The 19,768-nt window shown below is 46.5% G+C and overlaps 1 protein-coding gene across 1 annotated transcript in view; it reads left to right on the top strand.

Moving 5' to 3' along the window:
* LOC147634844 (ABC transporter C family member 13-like) overlaps positions 1–15,557 on the top strand; it is a 243,400-nt gene extending 227,843 nt beyond the window's left edge. The window contains 4 exon segments of the mRNA XM_086804031.1: positions 13,715–13,902; positions 13,980–14,169; positions 14,995–15,162; positions 15,243–15,557. Of these exon segments, the coding sequence (XP_086660157.1) occupies positions 13,715–13,902; positions 13,980–14,169; positions 14,995–15,162; positions 15,243–15,338 (642 nt within the window). The 3' untranslated portion in view covers positions 15,339–15,557.
* The last annotated feature ends 4,211 nt before the right edge of the window (positions 15,558–19,768 follow it).

The raw sequence follows: 19,768 nt of genomic DNA on the forward strand, positions 1-19,768 counted from the left end.
CGACAGGAGCTTGAAAAGGAATGGACCAAGCAGATGCATGCCCAAAGGAAAGTGATATACGAAACGCTGAAGGAAGAGATATATGTCCAATGGAAGGAAGAAATGCAAGCCCAAGTACGGGTTGAGATGGAATTAGCCCAAGCCTTGATGCACACGGAAATGAAAAAAGAGATGCAAAAATGGAAGGATGACATGCTCCGAGAGATTGGCACAACAATTGCATCGTACGAAGGCACTTTGAAGACATGTATGGCTGACCGCGAAAAAGACATCAAAGAAATGCAAAACACTTTGGAATCATGTAAGGCAAAAGTGGTTGCAGGTGAGAAGGAAATGCATTCATGGGCTGAAATTGCCAGTGCCACAAAGAAACAAATTGAGGAAGTCAACCCATGGATTGAAGTAGTAAAAAAACACAAGGATACACCAGTCAATAAAGTAGAGGTGATGAATGCTACATTGGAAGAGGAAGCCAAGAGACGGGCACGTGCCTTACATGTACGTGTAGTTGGGTGGGAAGATAAGGGAAACCCCCAAGAGGATGCAAAAGCTCTTGCAACAAAAATTGGAGCCACTGATGTACCCATTACGGGAGCATGGCGAGTAGGCAGAGATGAAACCAGGGTGAAGATATTGATCATCAGGTTTGGTGACTTGGAGAAGAAGAAGGCCTTCCTCTCCAAAAGGATGGCCCTTAAGGAGGAAAAGATTTATTTGGATGAGGACCTTACACCGGCACAAATAGCACACCGGAAGGAACACATGCCCCGTGTGCTTGAGGCAAGGAAAGAGGGGAAATGGGCAATATACAGAGATGGCCGAGTCATCATTACGGAGAGGAGGCCAGCTTGACGGTGCGCGGCGTATGAGACCTTGCAATTCTCAGTGTGGAATTGCAACGGAGCCCTTAGAACAGATGCAGGATACTTTGAGGATACTTTCAAACACAGTGATATTGCTATGTATACAGAGACCCATCGGTGCACAAACAAGAGGCTTCCTGACGTACGAGGTTATAGATGGGAATCAGTTTTCCGCCCTCAGCCACGCACAGTGGGAGGTACCAGAGGATCTGGAGGAGTGGCAATACTTTACAGGGAGGAGCTTCGTGAGAAAATACATGTGGTACATAGAGATGCAACATAGAGATGCAGATGTGAGGTACATGTGGGTCCGAATATGCAAAGAGGGGCTCCGCGAGCTATATGTGGCGGTATGCTACTTTCCCCCAGCCCACTCCAGGTTTGCACCATCAGGAGAGTCGCCCCATATACCTCTATATGATGATATCATGAGGTTCGCCCCATATACCTCTGTATGATGATATCATGAGGTTTGCCACCATGGGAGACATATTACTATTGGGAGACTTTAATGCACGTACAGGCACAGAGCAGACAGAGCTGTATGATACTCAAGAGGCTATGTACCGGGAGATCACGGTAGAGGATGTAGGATCAGCACAAGATGGGAGATTACAGATTAGGGCAGGCATTTTCTCACACTTGGGAGTACACATGGGTTGGTCATATACAATGGCTTATCGAGATGGCAAGGATCAGATGCTCTCACACACTGGAACTCTAAAGGGGGAGCGAGCACAGTCGACTACTTGATGGGATCTCCTTCATTGATACCTGATGTGCGGGGTTTCACGATTTCCAGTAGGCCCATTGGCATAGCAGCCGATCATGCATACCTGGGTTTCACACTAGTAGGTAGATCCCCGAGAGATGGGCCAGCCACTCATCTACCTAGGTACCCGAGATATCAGTTTACACGTGAGGCAGTTGGGGTTTACCGAGATGCAGTATATGATGGCTTGTTCACTTTAGACCCGCATAGCCCTCTCGACGAGATCACGAGAGGATTGGCAGGTGTACTACATGCATCCGCCTCATATGCGTTTCCCTGCACTATGATCCCTTCCACCCACCCCCGCAGCACTGCCCCACAGAACAGTTGGTATGGTGATGAGTGTCGTAAGACACGAGCACAGCTACAACGTGAGATTGCCATTGGGTCTCACACGCATAGACAAGCCAGGATGATCTTTTGGCACCTTGTGCGGAGGAAGAAACGAGCCTATCTAGCGAAGCTAGAGGAGGAGATCTACCAACTCTTCCTGGGGAAGGACAGCAAGAGGGCATGGAAGATGTTTCAGGAGAGACAGCCTGGTAATCCGATTACTGCACCTGAGGCATGGCATACTTATGCTAGAGAGCTATATGATGCACCAGGACAGCCCCCCACCCCCCCTCCACTTGGAGCTAGACCGGCTAGCAGCACCTTTTTTACTATGCACATGGTGCTATGCGATAGACATGTTACAGAATGGAAAGGCACAAGATCATGATGGGCTAGTTGGAGAGCACTTCTCATATGCACGTTCTCATATGCACGAGACACTTTGGCCCCGCTCATCGTACATGTGTTTAATCGTGCCATTTGTGAGGGTTTCCCAACAAGCTGGACAGAGCATATCATTGTACCACTCTTTAAGAGTGGGGACCCCATGGTACCAGGCAACTACAGGACGATCATGATTGGTCATTACTTGGCCAAACTATATGGCTCTATATTGGAGTCGGAGCTGAGCCGATGGGCAGAGAGGCATGGTCATCGAGCACATGGACAGGCTAGCTTCCGGAGAGGATTTACTACCTTGGATCACATACTGACACTCAGGGCACTTATTGAAGAAGGCAGGGCACAGAAGAGAAGGATATAATACTGCTTTGTGGACTTCCGCAAAGCCTTCGATACCGTACAACGTGCCAGGCTTATGCACAGATTGCTTGACATTGAGGTGTCCGAGGATATGCAGTGGGGGATATATGCTTTGTATGAGTCTGTGAGACAGGTAGAGTCCAAGCTCCAGGCGGACTATCTGATAGGGTGACCAGCACGATAGGGGTGAAGCAGGGATGCCCGCTATCGCCCACCCTCTTTGGACTGTACATTGATGCAGTCTCTGATTATGTAGACAGATTGGGAGGCCCAGGGGCATGCCTGGCAGGGGTGTTGACACCCATCTTGTTATATGCTGATGATATTGTTCTAATCTCAAACTCTCCAGGGGGATTACAGCGACACCTGGATGCATTACAGGCTTTTTGTGCGGATAGAGATCTGACAGTGAACCTTGGGAAAACCAAGGTTATGGTGTTTAACACCACACAGGCATGGGTGACGAGATAAGAGCCTCAGTTCACTTTCTGAGGGGAGTCGGTAGAGTACGTCAGGTCATATGTCTATTTGGGAGTTACTTTCACAGGACCGCGTTTCTCCCTGAAGGAGGCAACAGCAGCTAGATTAGCTCGAGGGCATGCAGCCTTGGGGGCACTTGAGAGACAGTGTGCACACATACAATTTCAAGAGCCACGCACCAAATTGTGGCTATTTGTTACGCTTGTCACACCGACCCTCCTGTACGGAGCTCCAATTTGGGGGCCCAGTATACATCACAGATCTCAGAGAGGGACACATAAGGGATGGAGGCAAATGGAGAGACCACTGATTATGATGATTGCCCGCATGATTCGAAGAAAATCAGAAGTACCACATGAGATTGTTCGGGCTGAGTTGGGTGCCCCACCAGTAGTAACCGAGCCCTACTCCAGGCAGTTACCTTTTTACAATGGCTATGGGAGCTCCCTGAGCAGAGGTACTCCTGATTGGCATTGACCTCATCCATACAGTTGGCAGAGGATGGAGATACTCATTGCTGGTATGCTCAGATGAGATCATGGTTTGACCTACATGGTTTGCGGATAGAGGCACTACCACCCTTTCAGTACAATCTGGATTGTCTATTTTTGGATCTCACCCGCTTAGAGCAAAACCACGTGATCAGGATGGATATCATCAAAGTGGACATAGAGAGGACATGGACTAGCCCCTTGAGTCCTTAGGCATGAAAATGGCTCATTACAAGAGCCATTTTCTACACCTCTCACGAGATGATTTTATCACCCGCCCGGCGTACATGGATGTACACCTATCACATGGGATACGTTGTGCCATTGGACAGATCCGGACCTCATCACACCAGCTATGGATTGAGACAGGGCGATATGTGCATCAGATCTTGGATGACCGCATTTGTCAGCTATGCTACCACGAGGTAGAGACAGAGGAACACTACATTTGTCGATGTACAGTCTATTATGAGATCCAAGGGAGATATCACTGCCTCTTCCAAGAGGGTTTTGGGCCGTTACGCAGGGTCATGGAGTTTGAGGATCAAAGATACCTAGGATTGTTTCTACTTGAGCTCACGAGACACAGAGAGACCCTCTTGGCAAACAGGAGGCCGAGCCATGATGTACCTAGACAGAGGACCCTGACATATTTCTTCGGCACCAGCACCGGCACCAGCAACCCAGCCCACACACCTCCTGATACCTCCTCCATTGGGCCATCAGGGCAACAACCACGCTCCCAAGAAGTCACCATAGATAGAGTAGTTATCTTATGTCGTGCTCGTCAGCCACACCCACTAGGATCCCGACCACGGCATCCTCACCATCGCTAGATCAGAGCCATTATTGCTCGGCATCGGAGGCACCTACCTCGCTTCTACGACCTCTCCATTCTACACAGCCCCATGGCGGAGATACTTGATCTAAGGAGAGGGCAACACTTCAACTGATTAGCATACATGGATCTACCTGATATACATTTTTCAGTATTTTCGAGTATTTTCTACTCAGTATCATCTCGGAGTCTTACAGTTCTATTCTTATAACTGGAGGACAATCAATTTATTGTACTTTTTAGTCTCATTTAGTTGTTCTCTTTGATGAGACACCAACTTCAGATGTACTCTTAGTTTTGGTCTCATAGGCCATTATGGCCTCTTAGAGACGTTAATATATCATTTCATTTCATTTCTCTCTCTCTCTCTCTCTCTCTCTCTCTCTCTCTCTCTCTCTCTCAAACAATGAGAAAATAGCAGTGATGAAGCAAACAAGGTCTCTCCAAGGGACAAAGGTATGGATAGCTGATGAACTCACCCCGCTACAACTCAAGAACAAATCGGCAGAGCTGAATAAAGTTAAAGAAGCAAGAAAGAATGGCAAATGGGCAATATACAGAGGAGGACAAGCAATCATTAAAGAATTCCGTACCCCACCCCCCTCAAGAGCAAAACCATCCATGGATGAAATATAGCTATTTTTATTTTGAACCTCAATTTCGAACTAGATGCAATAGAACCCATTGTAATTTAAACTCTTAAGAGTCTTAAGAGTTCATTTTGAGTTATTTTTTTTCAGTTTTATGCCTCTTTGGCATCGATACCCAGAGTGGAATGTAAATGGATGTACCTGATCTGTCCCATAGGTCGGATTCGGCCTCCCGTGGACGTTAATATAACTTTCTTTCTTTCTTTCTGTCTCTCTCGGATTTACTACAGTGACAAGCCGGCTTCAGGAGAGGATTTACTACCTTGGATCACACACTTACACTTCGGGCACTTATTGAAGACGGGGCACAGAAGAGAAGGATATACTGCTGCTTTGTGGACTTACGCAAAGCCTTTGATACCGTACCACGTGCCAAGCTTATGCACAGATTGCAGGACATTGAGGTACATGAGGATATCCAGTGGGGAATATATGCTTTGTATGAGCCTGTGTGACAGGCAGAGTCTGAGCTCCAGGCCGACTATCCGATATGGTGACCAGCACGATAGGGGTGAAGCAAGGATGCCCGCTATCACCCACCCTCTTTGAACTATACATGGATGTGGTCTCCGATTATGTAGACAGATTGGGAGGTCCAGGGGCATGCCTGGCAGGGGTATTGATACCCATCTTGTTATATGCAGATGATATTGTTCTAATCTCAGACTCTCCGGAGGGATTACAGAGACATTTGGATGCATTACAGGCATTCTGTGCAGATAGAGATCTAACAGTGAACCTTGGGAAAACCAAGGTTATGGTGTTTAACACCACACAAGCATGGGTGGCAAGATCAAAGTATCAGTTCACTTTTCAAGGGGAGCAAGTTGAGTACATCAGGTCATATGTCTATTTGGGAGTTACTTTCACAGTACCGCGTTTCTCCCTGAAGGAGGCAGCAGCAGCTAGATTAGCTCGAGGGCATGCAACCTTGGGGGTACTTGAGAGGCAGTGTGCACACATACAGTTTCAGGAGCCGTGCACGCATGATTCGGAGCAAATCATCGGTACCACATGAGATTGTTTGGGCTGAGTTGGGTGTTGCACCAGTAGTGACCGAGGCCCTATTCTAGGCAGTTACCTTTTTACAAATCAGCGACTATGGGAGCTCCCTACACGGTTTGCGGATAGAGGCACTCCCACCCTTTCAGTACAGCTTGAATTGTCCATTTTTGGATCTCACCCGCTCAGAGCGAAACTGCGTGATGATTTCGTCAGAATGGACACAAAGAGGAGGTGGACTAGTCCCCTTGAGCCCTTAGGTACGAAAATGGCTCATTACAAGAGCCATTTTCTGCACCTCTCACCAGATGAATTTATCACCCGTCCGGCATACATGGATGTACACCTATCACATGGGAGACGTGCCATTGGATAGATCCGGACCTCATCACACCAGTTGCGGATTGAGACAGATCTCGAATGACCGCATTTGTCGGCTATGCTACCAGGAGGCAAAGACACATGAGCACTACATTTGCCGATGTACAGTCTATTATGAGATCCGAGGGAGATATCACTGCCTCTTCCGAGAGGGTTTTGGGCCGTTATGCAAGGTCATGGAGTTTGAGGATTAGAGATGCCTAGGATTGTTCCTACTTGAGCTCAGGAGACACAGAGAGACCCTCTTGGTAGACAAGAGACCGAGCCATGATGTACCTAGACAGAGGATCCTGACAGATTTCTTCAGCACCAGCACCAGCAGCCGAGCCCACACATCTCCTGATACCTCCTCCATTGGGCCATCCGGACACCAGCCACGCTCCCAGGGAGTCACCATTGATAGAGCAGTTGTCTTATGTCGTGCTCCTCACCATCGCCAGACCAGAGCCATTATTGCTTGACATCGGAGGCGCCTTCCTCGCTTCTACGACCTCTCCACTTTCAGTTTCATTTGGTTATTCTCTTTGATGAGACACCAACTTCAGATGTACTCTCAGTTTTGGTCTCATAGGCCATCATGGCCTCTTCGAGACGTTAATATATCATTTCATTTCTCCCTTCGTGCCATCATCGAGGAAGGTAGAGCACGATATCAGAGGATTTACTGCTGCTTTGTGGATTTCCATAAAGCTTTTGATATTGTACCACCCCGAGCCCGCCTCCTACACCGTCTACAAGAGATAGGAGTCCCATCTGACATGGTTTCGAGCATCATCGCCCTCTATGAGTCCGTCTCACCGGACGAGTGAGAGCCCCAGGAGGTACATCACAGGAGATTTCCAGCACTATTGGGGTGAAACAGGGCTGCCCTCTATCACCCACTCTTTTCGGCCTCTACATTGATGAGATCTTGAGCTTCTTGACAGATTAGGCGGGGCTGGCCCCACACTAGCAGGCATATTGATCCCCATACTACTTTATGCTGCAGATGACATCGTCCTCCTCTCAGACTCAGCTGAGGAGCTTCAAAGATAGTCGGATGCCTTACAGGACTTCTGCACTCATTGGGACCTCTCTGTTAACCTTGGTAAAACCAAGGTAATGGTCTTCAATACCTCTCGCCCCTTCACATCCAGATTGAGCTTCACATATAGAGGGGATCCTGTGGAGATTGTCTCATCATATGTCTACCTTGGTGTCACTTTCAGTGGCCCACGCTTCACCATGCTTCTCGCAGCACATGCCAAAGTGACACGGGGATATGCAGCCTTGAGCTTGCTTGAGCGGCAGTGCTTCCAGGCACATTTCCAGGAGCCCAGGACGAAGGGCTGGCTTTTTGACACCCTCATCACACCAGCCTTGATGTATGGAGCAGCCTTCTAGGGGCCAGATTTATCCGATGAGGATTGGCAGCGAGTTGAGAGGCCCTAGGTCATGATGTTCTCCCGTATGATCCGCAGCAAACCATCAGTCCCACACCAGATTATCCTGGCAAAGTTTGCTGCAGCCCCGATGTAGTTGATGCACTCTTCCAGACAGTCACATACCTCCATCGCATCAGTCCCCCCAAGTACCCGAGGCTTGCCCCCTGGAGTCCTCAAGACAGCTAGCACTTGAGGGCCACTCTGGAGTATGGTATGCACTAGTTTCCACTTGGTTCTCAGTATATGGGCTCCGCATGGACCACCTACCCCCCCTTCAATATAGTTTGGACTCCCCTTTTCTCTGGCTGTCTTACGAGGATACCAACCGGGCTATCTGGTTAGATCTTCTCACCCTCTACACCCATTGCACATGGATCACACCTTCCGAGCTCCCAACGAAGATGCACTTCTATAAAGATCACTTCCTCACACTCACTGAGGATGGATTCATACAGCAGCCGGGCTACTTGAGTGTTCACATGTCCCATGCCATGCGGATTGCGATTGGCCAGATACGGGTTTCATCCCACCGCCTCAAAGTGGAGACAGGTAGAGCTGAGCACATCTTCAGAGCCGGAAAGCTCATACGGAGACCTAGAGAGGAGAGGATCTGCCGATTATGCCACACAAAGGTTGAGACGGAGGAGCATTACATATGCCACTGCCCAGTATACTATGAGATCCTTGGGAGGTTTCACTGTCTATTTCGTGAGGGATTTGGTCCACTCTCCAGGATCATTGACTTCCAGGACCAGCGTTGCCTAGGCCTCTTCTTGCTTGAGCTCCGCAGACACAGGGACACCTTGAGAGAGCTTTGGCCCTAGCCACCCCGCCCCCTCCCTTGCCAGCCAACCATCACCAGTTTCTTCCAGACCCAGGAGGTGGAGGACACCGATATAGTGGATCTTGTGGACCCTCCAAGAGCTTCTCCGGACCTGCCTCACCCGAGAAGAGTTACCTCGGAGACCGAGTCTCCGCACTCCGGCGTGCACGACACCCTCGGCCCCCTCGTCAGCCACGATCACCTCATCAGCTCCAGATCTAGGACATGCTCGACCGCCATTGAGCTACCTTTCCACATGACATAGCTAAGGGAGACCTCTCGGCCATACTCATTAGCCCCATGCTTGATATTTTGGAGAGTGGTATACCATCTACTCAGAGCTGATGCTGCTCTCATGTTTCTATGTTCTTAGTATTTCCATATGATGAGTTTCCATGGACAGTTTTGTATCACCCAAGTGAGATAGCTATGTTTATGTTTTCTTTCTGTTTTATTTTCCATTCCATGATGAGATATGCCATGGACATTATTGGGTCTCATAGGCCCATTGGGTCTTTAGTAGACGCTTAATCTCTCTCTCTCTCTCTCTCTCTGCAGCTAATTTTTCATTTTGTCTTGACATCTAGTTTACTCATGGATCACATGTAACATCTTTTTGGTCTCATAAGACCCTTCAGGTCTTTCATAGACGTTAATAACAGCTTTCTTTCCTTTCTCGCGTATAAGGACATAAAGGAACTTTCCTGCATGGGGGAAATACTAGCTGCACGGGACTTAAATGCACACAATTTTCAAGATGATAAATTGATTCTTCCTACGATGATGCCATGTGAAATGGACACACAAAGATGCTCAGTAGAAAAGATGCTACAGTCACAACATCTGGGAAACATCTAATTGAGATGGGTGCAACACATGGTTTGCTTGTGTTTAATGCAGTGGTGTATTGGCCCACATCCTCAGGCTCAACCTGTCACCCACATGGTAATGATGGGAGCAGTGTTGTGAATGATCTCGTTTTGCTCCTAACATTGATTACTGAGATACCTCATCTTCATGTGCTCGTGTTCATGCCAAGAGCTGACCACGCTCACCTCGTTTTCAACCTCAAAAGCTCTAAAATCCCACCATCAGCCCCATCCAAGATTACCACTCACCATCACTAGCATTTCTCCCATGAGCACAACGTAAGTTACAACATTAACCTTTCTACCCTACTCGCCCCAATCACCAACCCAGTACACTCGCTGAAAATGACTCCCTCCTCACTCATGCACGTCATACAGCAGCCCAACAGAGATCTCCCTTCACAATAAACTCAACCAAGGCATCCCCTTACAGAATGGTTGGTACAATGAAGAATGTAAGGCCTTCTATCATAAGAGGAAAGAGGCCAGCCAAACAGAGACAGAGTATAGATATCTTAATAGACTAAAGAGACTAGAGTTTCTTTTTGTTTTTAAGAGCAAAAATTTATCTACGATCTCTTTAGAAGACTCTTCAAGGATATTGGCTTCGCTTCTCAAAAAGGAAATATGCCTTCTCTCTCACTGACCTCACCATATAGTGCATCAAGCATGGTGCCGACCTAGTTGGGCTGAAACCATCGACAGCCTTAAGAGAGTGTGTGCTCCTCGATATAGCAACCAACCCACCATCGACATCACAGATATGCCCCACCCCAATAGATCTTCCCTTTTCATTGTTGAACCAAAAAAGGAATTAAAATCGATGAAGCGTGAGGCCATGATGAGGGCCTTCAATTGGAGTTATTCACTCATGGTTATGAGACCCTCACACCTATTTAGCCAACTTTTTCAATGAATCTGTTCGTTATAGCTTACCTCAAAACTAGTCAAGTAAGATTGGCTGCAAAATCGGCTGCAATCTGATGCTAACTACCTTAGCAAGAATCTTATATGCAGTCCCAAGTAAGGTGATAGGTCTCCACTGGCCAATCAATGTCTTATCCCCACTCTTAGGGATAAGATAGATAAGCCCCTCAATGAGAGAAGAAGGCATAGAACCTATGCCCCACATCTCCTGGAGAGCCGATGTGATCTCAGCCCCAATCTCATCCCAAAAAGTAATGAAAAAAACAGGGGAGAGGCCATCCTCCCTTGGACACTTACCATGAGGTAAGGCATGAAGAGCATGACTGAAATCCTGCACAAAAAAAGAGGCATTCAGAACGGCACGTATCCCCTCAGTGATCAAATGTGGCAATGCATTCCAAACCTACCTCTATTCCCTATGTATTAAATCAGAGTGCGGCTCAACACTAAGAAGCTAGCGATAGAAATCAGTGGAAATCTGTCTAACCATAAGAGGATCTAAGTGAAGAGTGCCATGTGAATCCTACAACTGTCTGACACTCTCTCTGATATGAGATGGGCCGTGAGTAGCAAAGAAATGTTTGTTGCATCTGCCACCCATCCAGGTCCAAAAGGATTTCCGCACGCTACTCAAGAGAGTGATGAAGTTCTACCCTAACAGTACATAAAGAATCTGCAACCCATTGAGCATGAGGATGTTTCTTATGCTCTTTCTGTAAGGTAGCTAGTCTACGTCTAATAGCCCTTTCTAAATCCAAGGCCTCTTGCCTCTTAGAAAGGGCACATGTGTGATAAAAGTCACTAATATCACAGAGAGCATAGGCCAGGCTTTGCAAGGCTCGCGAGAAATCATGAGATCTCCAAATATCAAGCATACAACATGATAGCTCTGCATCTGAAAACAAATGATCAGGGATGCATACGTGGGGTAATGATCCATGGCGACTCGGATCTCTAATGCATAAAACCAATGGGCAATGATCCGATTTAGAGGTGCCTACATAGGTGTAAAAGTTGCCTCTCGTTCCCACTCCGGGGAAAAGCCAAGGCTAGTCCTCAAAACTCGAGAGATACCATGACAATGCGACTGCACAACATCATTATGAAGGGTGCAATCATTCTGTAACTGTAATGCACAAGGTTGCATAGGTACGACGTACCTTATTATAAGGTACGTTTTAGTGTACATTACTGTATGGATCTATACTTGGCAAGTTTTTTTTCCCCTGCGCCCGCCCGCGCCCCCCCCCCCCCCCCCCCAAACTAACCTTTGGCCCAAGATCCTCCCGTAGTTATCGATTTTTCACCGCCCATAGGCGCCCGCCTCTAGCTACTTATTTATCCACCTATAGGCGATGCTGCCGAGGAAGCACCAAGGGGGGTTTTGAACCCAAGACCTCTTAAGTCCTAGGCAAACACCTTCACCACTTGAGCTATCACCTCATTGGCAAGTACGTGGCAGTTTTTAAAAACATTTTGGGCCAAAAAAAACCCCTAGGCCGGCCACCGTCGCTGATTTTAGCGGACTTATGCAAAGTGCGAACATAGCCATTTCTCTCATTGATATAGACATTGCAGCGAGAGATGATGATGATGTGGTGCCAGGCACTGCGGTCACCACCATTGCAAAGCCAGAGTTGAGAGTATGATAGCAAAGGAAACATGTTGACAGATGGAGCTCTCATTTGTTGTTGTTGAATGTTCAGAAATGAATTGTTTTTTCATTCATTTTTCTGTATATATATATGTACACTATATAGTATATTTTTTATGTTTTTACGGACCTTACGTATTTAACGTACCTCAAAATCTCAACCCATACCTGAATGTGTATCTTACCGTACCGTACTTTTTCACCTTGGTAATGCAACATCCTCGTGTGAGGGATCCAAATCCTATGCTTGCAAAGCCTCATCCTCCAAAGAAGGTGATCAACATCCTGTGAGGCAAGAGCTCCATAAGGGTTGGGGTGCTCCAGTAAAGGTGCGGGTGAAGGGGCAGGTACGGGGGTCCGAGGGCACCTGCCATCTCTAACCACAACCCAACGCTCTGTGGTTTGTTGTGGCATAGGGACAACTAGAGTTTGGGCAACTGCAAAAGGCATCTAATGGGTAGGACCACACCGCCTCCTAGCATGGCCCCTCAATCTAGGACAATCTCTAGCAATGTGGCCCTGTCGACAACAAATCCGACACTGGTCAAGTCTACCTGCAATCTCCATCCTCTAGCGGAAATGAGAGCCATCCAGTCTCTGAAGCATAATATGATCGTCATTAATCGATGGATCGAACATGCACAAGGACCCGGGTTACACCATCAAAAGTGGCAGTAACAACGCGGAAGCTGAGGCGGGAGAGCCCGGAAGGGCCAGTACCTCTAGAACCTAGCCAAAGGATGCCCCTATGGAAGCTAAAAGCTTCCAATAAGACCGAGGAAGAGCAAGGAAAAGATCTCATGCAATCCGAGGCTCGCAGAAAACATCCGAGAAGAGAGATCCTCTAACTACCAACTTACAAAGTAAAGCCTTACACTACACCTTTGGGTCAATGATGTTCAATCCTCCCTCTTGCTTAGGCATAATAATGGTATCCCAAGCCACTCTCTACCTGGTATGGGGGGCGCAGCGCTCAGGTATGTGGAGCTTGAGCTTTCATAATAGCGTTTTTTGGTTGAAGGGTGCCTGGAAATCGTCAAGAGAAAGTGGACAGTCGTGGACCATGTCTTGGCCCTTTTTTAATCACCAAAGGGAAGAGGAAATCTGCAAGTAATCTCTTGAGGCAAATTTTGAAGATTTTTCATTGGCAACTTTATTGGTTTGGATTTTTTCTTCAAACTGTTTTCATTTTCTCATTGCATTTGGCAACTCGACGATCGAGGATCACCCACAGAAATACTCCTTTCGATAATTAAATACCCAGGGGGTGCGGGGGATTCAGCCCCAATATGGTTCCGATGATCTTGGCTTATTTTTGGCACGTAGCTCTACTTTCTTTCCATGTAACAAAATGTTAATGCTTTTTGATTGAAAATGAGATCAAAAAAGATAATTACGTCAATTGTTTTTTCGGAATGGTGATTCTAATGTAAGAAAGAGAGCAGGTGGGAATTGCAGGAAGGACTGGAGCTGGGAAATCTAGCATTTTAAATGTATTGTTTCATCTCACGAAGCCTACATCTGGACATATAACTATCGATGGAATTGATGCAGCAAAGATTCCTCTATGTCAGCTTCGATCTAAGCTGGCCATTGTTCCTCAAAGTCCATTCCTGTTTGAAGGAACTATAAGGTAAAGCATCACAACGATATCCTTTTTTTTCTCTTTTCCCTCCAGCTGTGTTTGAATTTGCAGACTTCACTATGCAGAGATAATGTGGACCCCTATGGGAATGCCACTGACCTTAGGATATGGGAGATTCTTAAGAAATGCCACTTGAAAGAGACGATTTTGTCATTGGGTGGTTTAGATATGCGTGTTACAGAGGGTGGAGAAAGCTTCTCTCTTGGACAACGTCAACTCCTATGCCTTGCACGTTCTTTTCTTCAATCCACCAAGGTTTGGCTCTTTGAATCTAAGGCTTCTCAGAAGTGTGTCCAAAATGCAATGCTATATGGTTTTTGAGGGAGTCATGCATGTGGGACAATCAGGGAGTGCACTAGGATGGATCTCCCCGCTGAACAGGCAGTCCACAATGAGAAGAATAATGTAACCTTCGGTTTTGTAAAAATTCCACAATCTCTTCCAAAGAAAAACCCCTACATGGGAACCACAGAATCCAGATACCTTTGAAAGGGCCTATGGACTCTAGTGGAGCGTGGTTCACATACCGATGCCTGTGTCGTCCCACCACTCTGAAAGAAAGGATCTTTCCTGTACCTGCATTTAGTTGAGTAGAGTGAAGTATCCCCATCCACATTCCAATGCATAACAATAGCCTCTAATGGGGTGCCTGTACAAGAAAATACTTGGAGCCCCAAATCAGGGGTGCCCACTGACACCTCTCTAAGGCAGAAATATGACCTAGCCAATCTCTGTGATCCTGCTATAAACCCCACAGGAACCTGTATAGAGTCTATCCCCCTCTTGGAGGCCATCAAAGACCTATGCCCCACTGGAGGATCCTGGGCCTCAATACAACCTAAAACCATTGCATATATCCACTGCCCCGAGTAGGGTTATAGGTATCACAGATAAAATCAGTCATTCTACATGATAAATTGTCTGTCAATCTTATTTAAAGTGCCTGGAGTACCTCAGGCAACTTGCTGTTGAATTCTTCCACATCATTCTTAGTTGTTTTTCCTCCATACGTACATCATGGTTAGTTGTTTTTCCTCTGTACGTCGCTCAGTTTTTATAACACACTAAGAACATCTGCAGGTGCTTTGCTTGGATGAATGCACGGCTAATGTGGACCCACAAACCTCATTGATGTTGCAAAAGACCATTGCATCAGAATGCAAGGGGATGACAGTCATCACCATAGCCCATCGCATGTTGTCTATCTTGAATATGGATTGTGTCCTTATCTTGGAGCATGGAGAACTTGTGAGTGCCTTTTTCCCTTTTCAAAGATGCATTAGATTGCATCTACAAACTATATCTCACCTTTAATTTTGTTTATACAGGCTGAAGAAGGAAATCCTCAAGCTTTGCTGAGTGACCCAACCTCAAAACTCTCTAGTTTTGTCAAGGCAAGCCACGATCCCAAACAAAGTATCTAAAGTTTATCGTTGTATGAAGAAGGCTTCACTAATGTTGTGTACCAACAGCACAAGAGCATCCACTTCATTTTGAATGTCCAACCAGTTGGTGGCAGCAAGCCTGGATTCCATGGCTTCCTTGGCGAAATTTTTTGTTTTCCCTAATTGAAAAGGGCTCCTTGCTTGTAAAAAGAATGTTTCTGCCCATTAGTAGCACTAATATCGATGTATTTTATGTAAGAACTGCTGATTTACATTTTGGGTTTACATGCTGTTCAGTAGCAATTAGTCATCCAGCTTAAATTGACCAGTACAAAGCATTAGGCTGGTTACACAAATTGCCTGGCAGCAGCGTAGGGCATAAGGGGGAGTTGGATGGTCAAAGTTTGACGTCTAACACCCAGAGGGACCATGTGGACGGACACCTACCACCCACGGGCGGCCTGGATGAGGGTCCAAGGTTTGACATCTAACACCCATGGGGACCATGTGGATGCCTAGCACCCACAGGTGGCCTGGATGGGCCCCTGCTGATGAGGGTGCACCTTTCGTTTGGTTACAAAAAAAAAACCACTGTGAGTGGACCCTAATCATGGCCACCTGCTAGCCATGGACATGCAATCTTGCCTGTCCAACTCCCCACCCATCCGATGACCAGGGAGATACGTGTAATGGATAAAGGACACCGACTGGTCTGACATTCTAATCACACATGGCATCAAGCTCTGAGAGAGAGAGAGAGAGAGAGAGAGAGAGAGAGATTTTATCTATTACATATTAACCTTGGACAACCAAGGCACACGGAGAGGAGGGAAAAAAGAAATTCTGGATTTCTAAAAAATAAGAGGAAAAAATCCCTCCGATTGACCCTTTGTATTCCGGCTTCCATTCCTGCGTTTCGCTTCTTAATGTCTTTTACATACCGCAGCAACGTGCAGGTTGAGTACTAGTTAACATATACAAAAGACCAAAAAGACCTATGATACCAAGGATTGTGTGCATCACAAAAACAAAGACACCATATGTAGGGAAACTCGAAGTGTCTAAAACGCTCCCTCCCACCCGCCTGTGCAGATAAGCCCCTCCTCCTGCCTCTCTCGCTTCTTTGCCTGCATCAACATACGGAACAAATTTTACTGTGTCGTCCAAGCCAATCTTCCTCCACCCCACCAGCTGGAAGAATAATCCTTTTCTCTCCAAAGACAAGCTTCCAACCTTACAAGCAGGTTTTGATAAAGTCAAGACCACACTCATTGGAAAGACTTTTGGGTCTCATCCTTCCCGCTCTTTGGCTAGGAAGATTGGCGGCACTCCCCACAGAGCTTGCTTTGCACTTTACTGATGCTCGCTTTCTTGGAGGGGCTTCTTAAAAACTAATTTCAATTCGGTGGAGGCAGCTTCACAGACTCTTGAGAGTAGCCCAGTTCCTCTCGACCCAAGGAAATAGTTCTTCTTCAGACATAGACCTAATGCTAGAGAACCACAACTTTTGTCCTTACCCTTGGATAGGTTCTGGAAATCCCTACCCTTTCAAAGACACCTTCCCCGGCTACAACAGATATCACAGCCAGTGTTAATGGGGTACCACAAGTCATGATATGCGTCAGTGACCTCTGTCTTGCAGATCATGTAATGCTGGCAGGACGAGATTGCTCTGCTGCTGGAGTATGAATGACCGAGAACTGATGATTCTGCACTTGATGTTCAATGGTGGCATGAATCCATCCTCTTTCTTCCTCCAGGCAGCAGGTGGAGATTGCCGATGGACAAGACCAGTGTCGTGTGTCTGCCGACATCATCACCAGACATTGTTGGTGGCACTAGGAAACGGCACAAACACGGCCCCCAGGCGACACAGCCCACAGCCCCTTCATCCCCCACCACTGCCTCCAAACCTCAGCTTGTTTGGGTTTATAGACGGGTCAACAGATGTGCACCCTGATGATCACGGGAGATCCCATTAAAGTTGGACAGTTGTGGATGCGTCAGCATCCACAGCATACTGTATAGACCAATGTGTTAGATGTACATGCCTTGCAGCATCTTGGTGATGATGGTGATGTTCACAGTGTTTTATGCTCTTCAATTGCCAGCACATCTGGGAACTTTTTGCCCGTTATTATGGGAGACCTATGAGAGGCGCCAAACTGGGTCTGGCACCATGTTTTCCACCTTTTTACCATGAGGTTATCTCATGGAATGTGCATGGCCTTGGTGGCATCTGCCACCACCAGAAGCAGGTCATTAGGAACCAGACTCACCTTGTAGTTATGAATGGTCCCATGGATATTCTGCTCATGCAAGAGTATAAGCTTGATGCTGGCCAATGCACTAGATCTGGCAAGCTTTTATCTAGGCACACCTTTTGGTCCGCTGCAGATGAACAAAAGGTGGAGTATGTACTTCAGTGACAGCTGCATTTATATGATTGGTCATGGTGTCATCATCCCTGCCAGAGCACAGTGAATTATGCTTATGCAGGGTGGATCAAAAATTGGTGTACTAAATGTGTATGCTTCTAACCTCACAGGAGAAAGAATTATTTTTTGGAATTGCAATCATAGACTCTCTCCCAAAGGCAGATCATTGGATCGTTGGAGGTGACTTCAACATGGTTGACCCTACGGATAAGAAGGGGGGCATGAAGGCATCATTGACCCGCTTGAAAGTGCATCCTGGGAGAGATTTGTCTTTTCCTTTGATGGAAGTTACAAAATTTTACTTGATTTTGAGAAAGCCTATGACAGAGTAGATTGGGACTTATTAGAGGGTACTCTCGCACCATGCATGGGATTTTCTCAAGATTGGACCAGAGTTGTCTCTTGCCTTTATCAGGAGACTCACAGCATTGTGCTTGCTTGTGGAGGTCGAGGTGAGCGCTTCCAGATCTCTCACTCCGTATGCCAGGCCTGCCCCTTAGCTCCCTTGCACTCTCATTGTTGCAGAAACTATGAGCATTTTCTTTTGCTCCAATGCTGGAGGAGATTGCATTTGCGAACGGAGGAGGATTCTAAGTTGGCTAACGATACACCAATGTTTCATGAGGCTGAGTTCTTGTGTAGACATTGGTGATGATTAATATAAGCTTAGTGGATCCTTTGTGGACAGTCTCATGCTTAGTAGACTCTATTTTTGCTTTGTGATTAATGTGATGTGTTATGAGTCTATTATGTGCAAGCTCACAAGCTCATAATTTCTACATTTGGTATCAGAGCTTAGCAACGAGAGAGAGAGAGAGAGAGAGGGGAGTTTTTATCCTAGATGTTCATAAAATCATTTTTGTTGACTTGACTACGTAGCCCTTGGATCTTTCTTAGTCTCTATACATCCAGTCCTCCAAATCTACCAAATTTTCAAGTTCCCAATAGTATCCCAAGCTAAGACTCTTGCCAAGCAGTGCTGAAATTTGAAGCCTTCAAAGGACATCAAAGCCCTTAAAAAGGAATGCGCAGAATGAATCTGTTTAAGCAGGGATGGAAGACACAGCGGCGAGGTAAACTTCTGTTTTGTTTTACCCCTAGGCTCCAATCAAAAAGACGCTACCTAAAGTGAGTTGAAAAGCCATATAAATATTTTGTGACATCAAAAACAAGTTGATTTGAACCCGTGTTGCACTAAGTTACTCACGGAAGTATGCATACACTCTAGAAACGTTTCAGGGTAAACACCCATCCGAATGGGTAGAGTCAGAAATCCGGCATTCAAGCTGTAAACTTAGTCCAATGGGAGAGAATAAAACTATTCTCTTTGCTTACTTCAGATGCTAATCTAGCAAAGTGCTCTCCAAACCGGGCCGGATAGTTTCCTTTCACTCGGCTCACCCACCTGAACTCCCAGTGCCACGGGTTTAGATACCCGAACCACGGAGCTAGAGATAGTTTTTGAATCTAGTAACCACTGTGACCTTCAACTTAGAAGGTTGTTGCTCTATCCGACTTAGCTAAGGATGTTGTGCATTACAGACACTTCTAGTAGAGAGAGAATGATAGAACCGAAAGTTATGGGTTTTTCAGTGTGGTCAACGTGGCGATAATGACCGAAAGGAGGTGGAAACTCCCTCACAAGTTCCCCCCGTGGTCCTTCCTTCCCCGGGATCCACTCCCTCCTGGAGTTTGCAGAGAGGAAAATGGCTTGCTTTTTAGTGTAGTTGGGTAAAACTTGCTTGCCTTTTTGTTATTATGTTTCGAAGGGCATGACAAATGCATAGCTCCTTCCCTTCTACTTGGCATTCGCCAAGTGCTTCCCGGTTCCTAAAAGGTAGGTTTGAGCCTTTTATGGCAAATTCACATGAACTTTCTGGTAATGATTTTTCATAGCTTCCAAATAGTGGAGGGCATGCGGGAAATCGGGCACTTGACATGCACATGGATTCTTGATGCCCTTATATCACAACCCCGTTATTGTAAATATATAGACATGCACATGGATTCTTGATGCCCTTATATCACAAC

The sequence above is a fragment of the Cibotium barometz genome, chromosome 10, assembly GCF_041138505.1.
Source record: "Cibotium barometz isolate CiBa-2024 chromosome 10, ASM4113850v1, whole genome shotgun sequence".
NCBI classification, from domain to species: domain Eukaryota; kingdom Viridiplantae; phylum Streptophyta; class Polypodiopsida; order Cyatheales; family Cibotiaceae; genus Cibotium; species Cibotium barometz.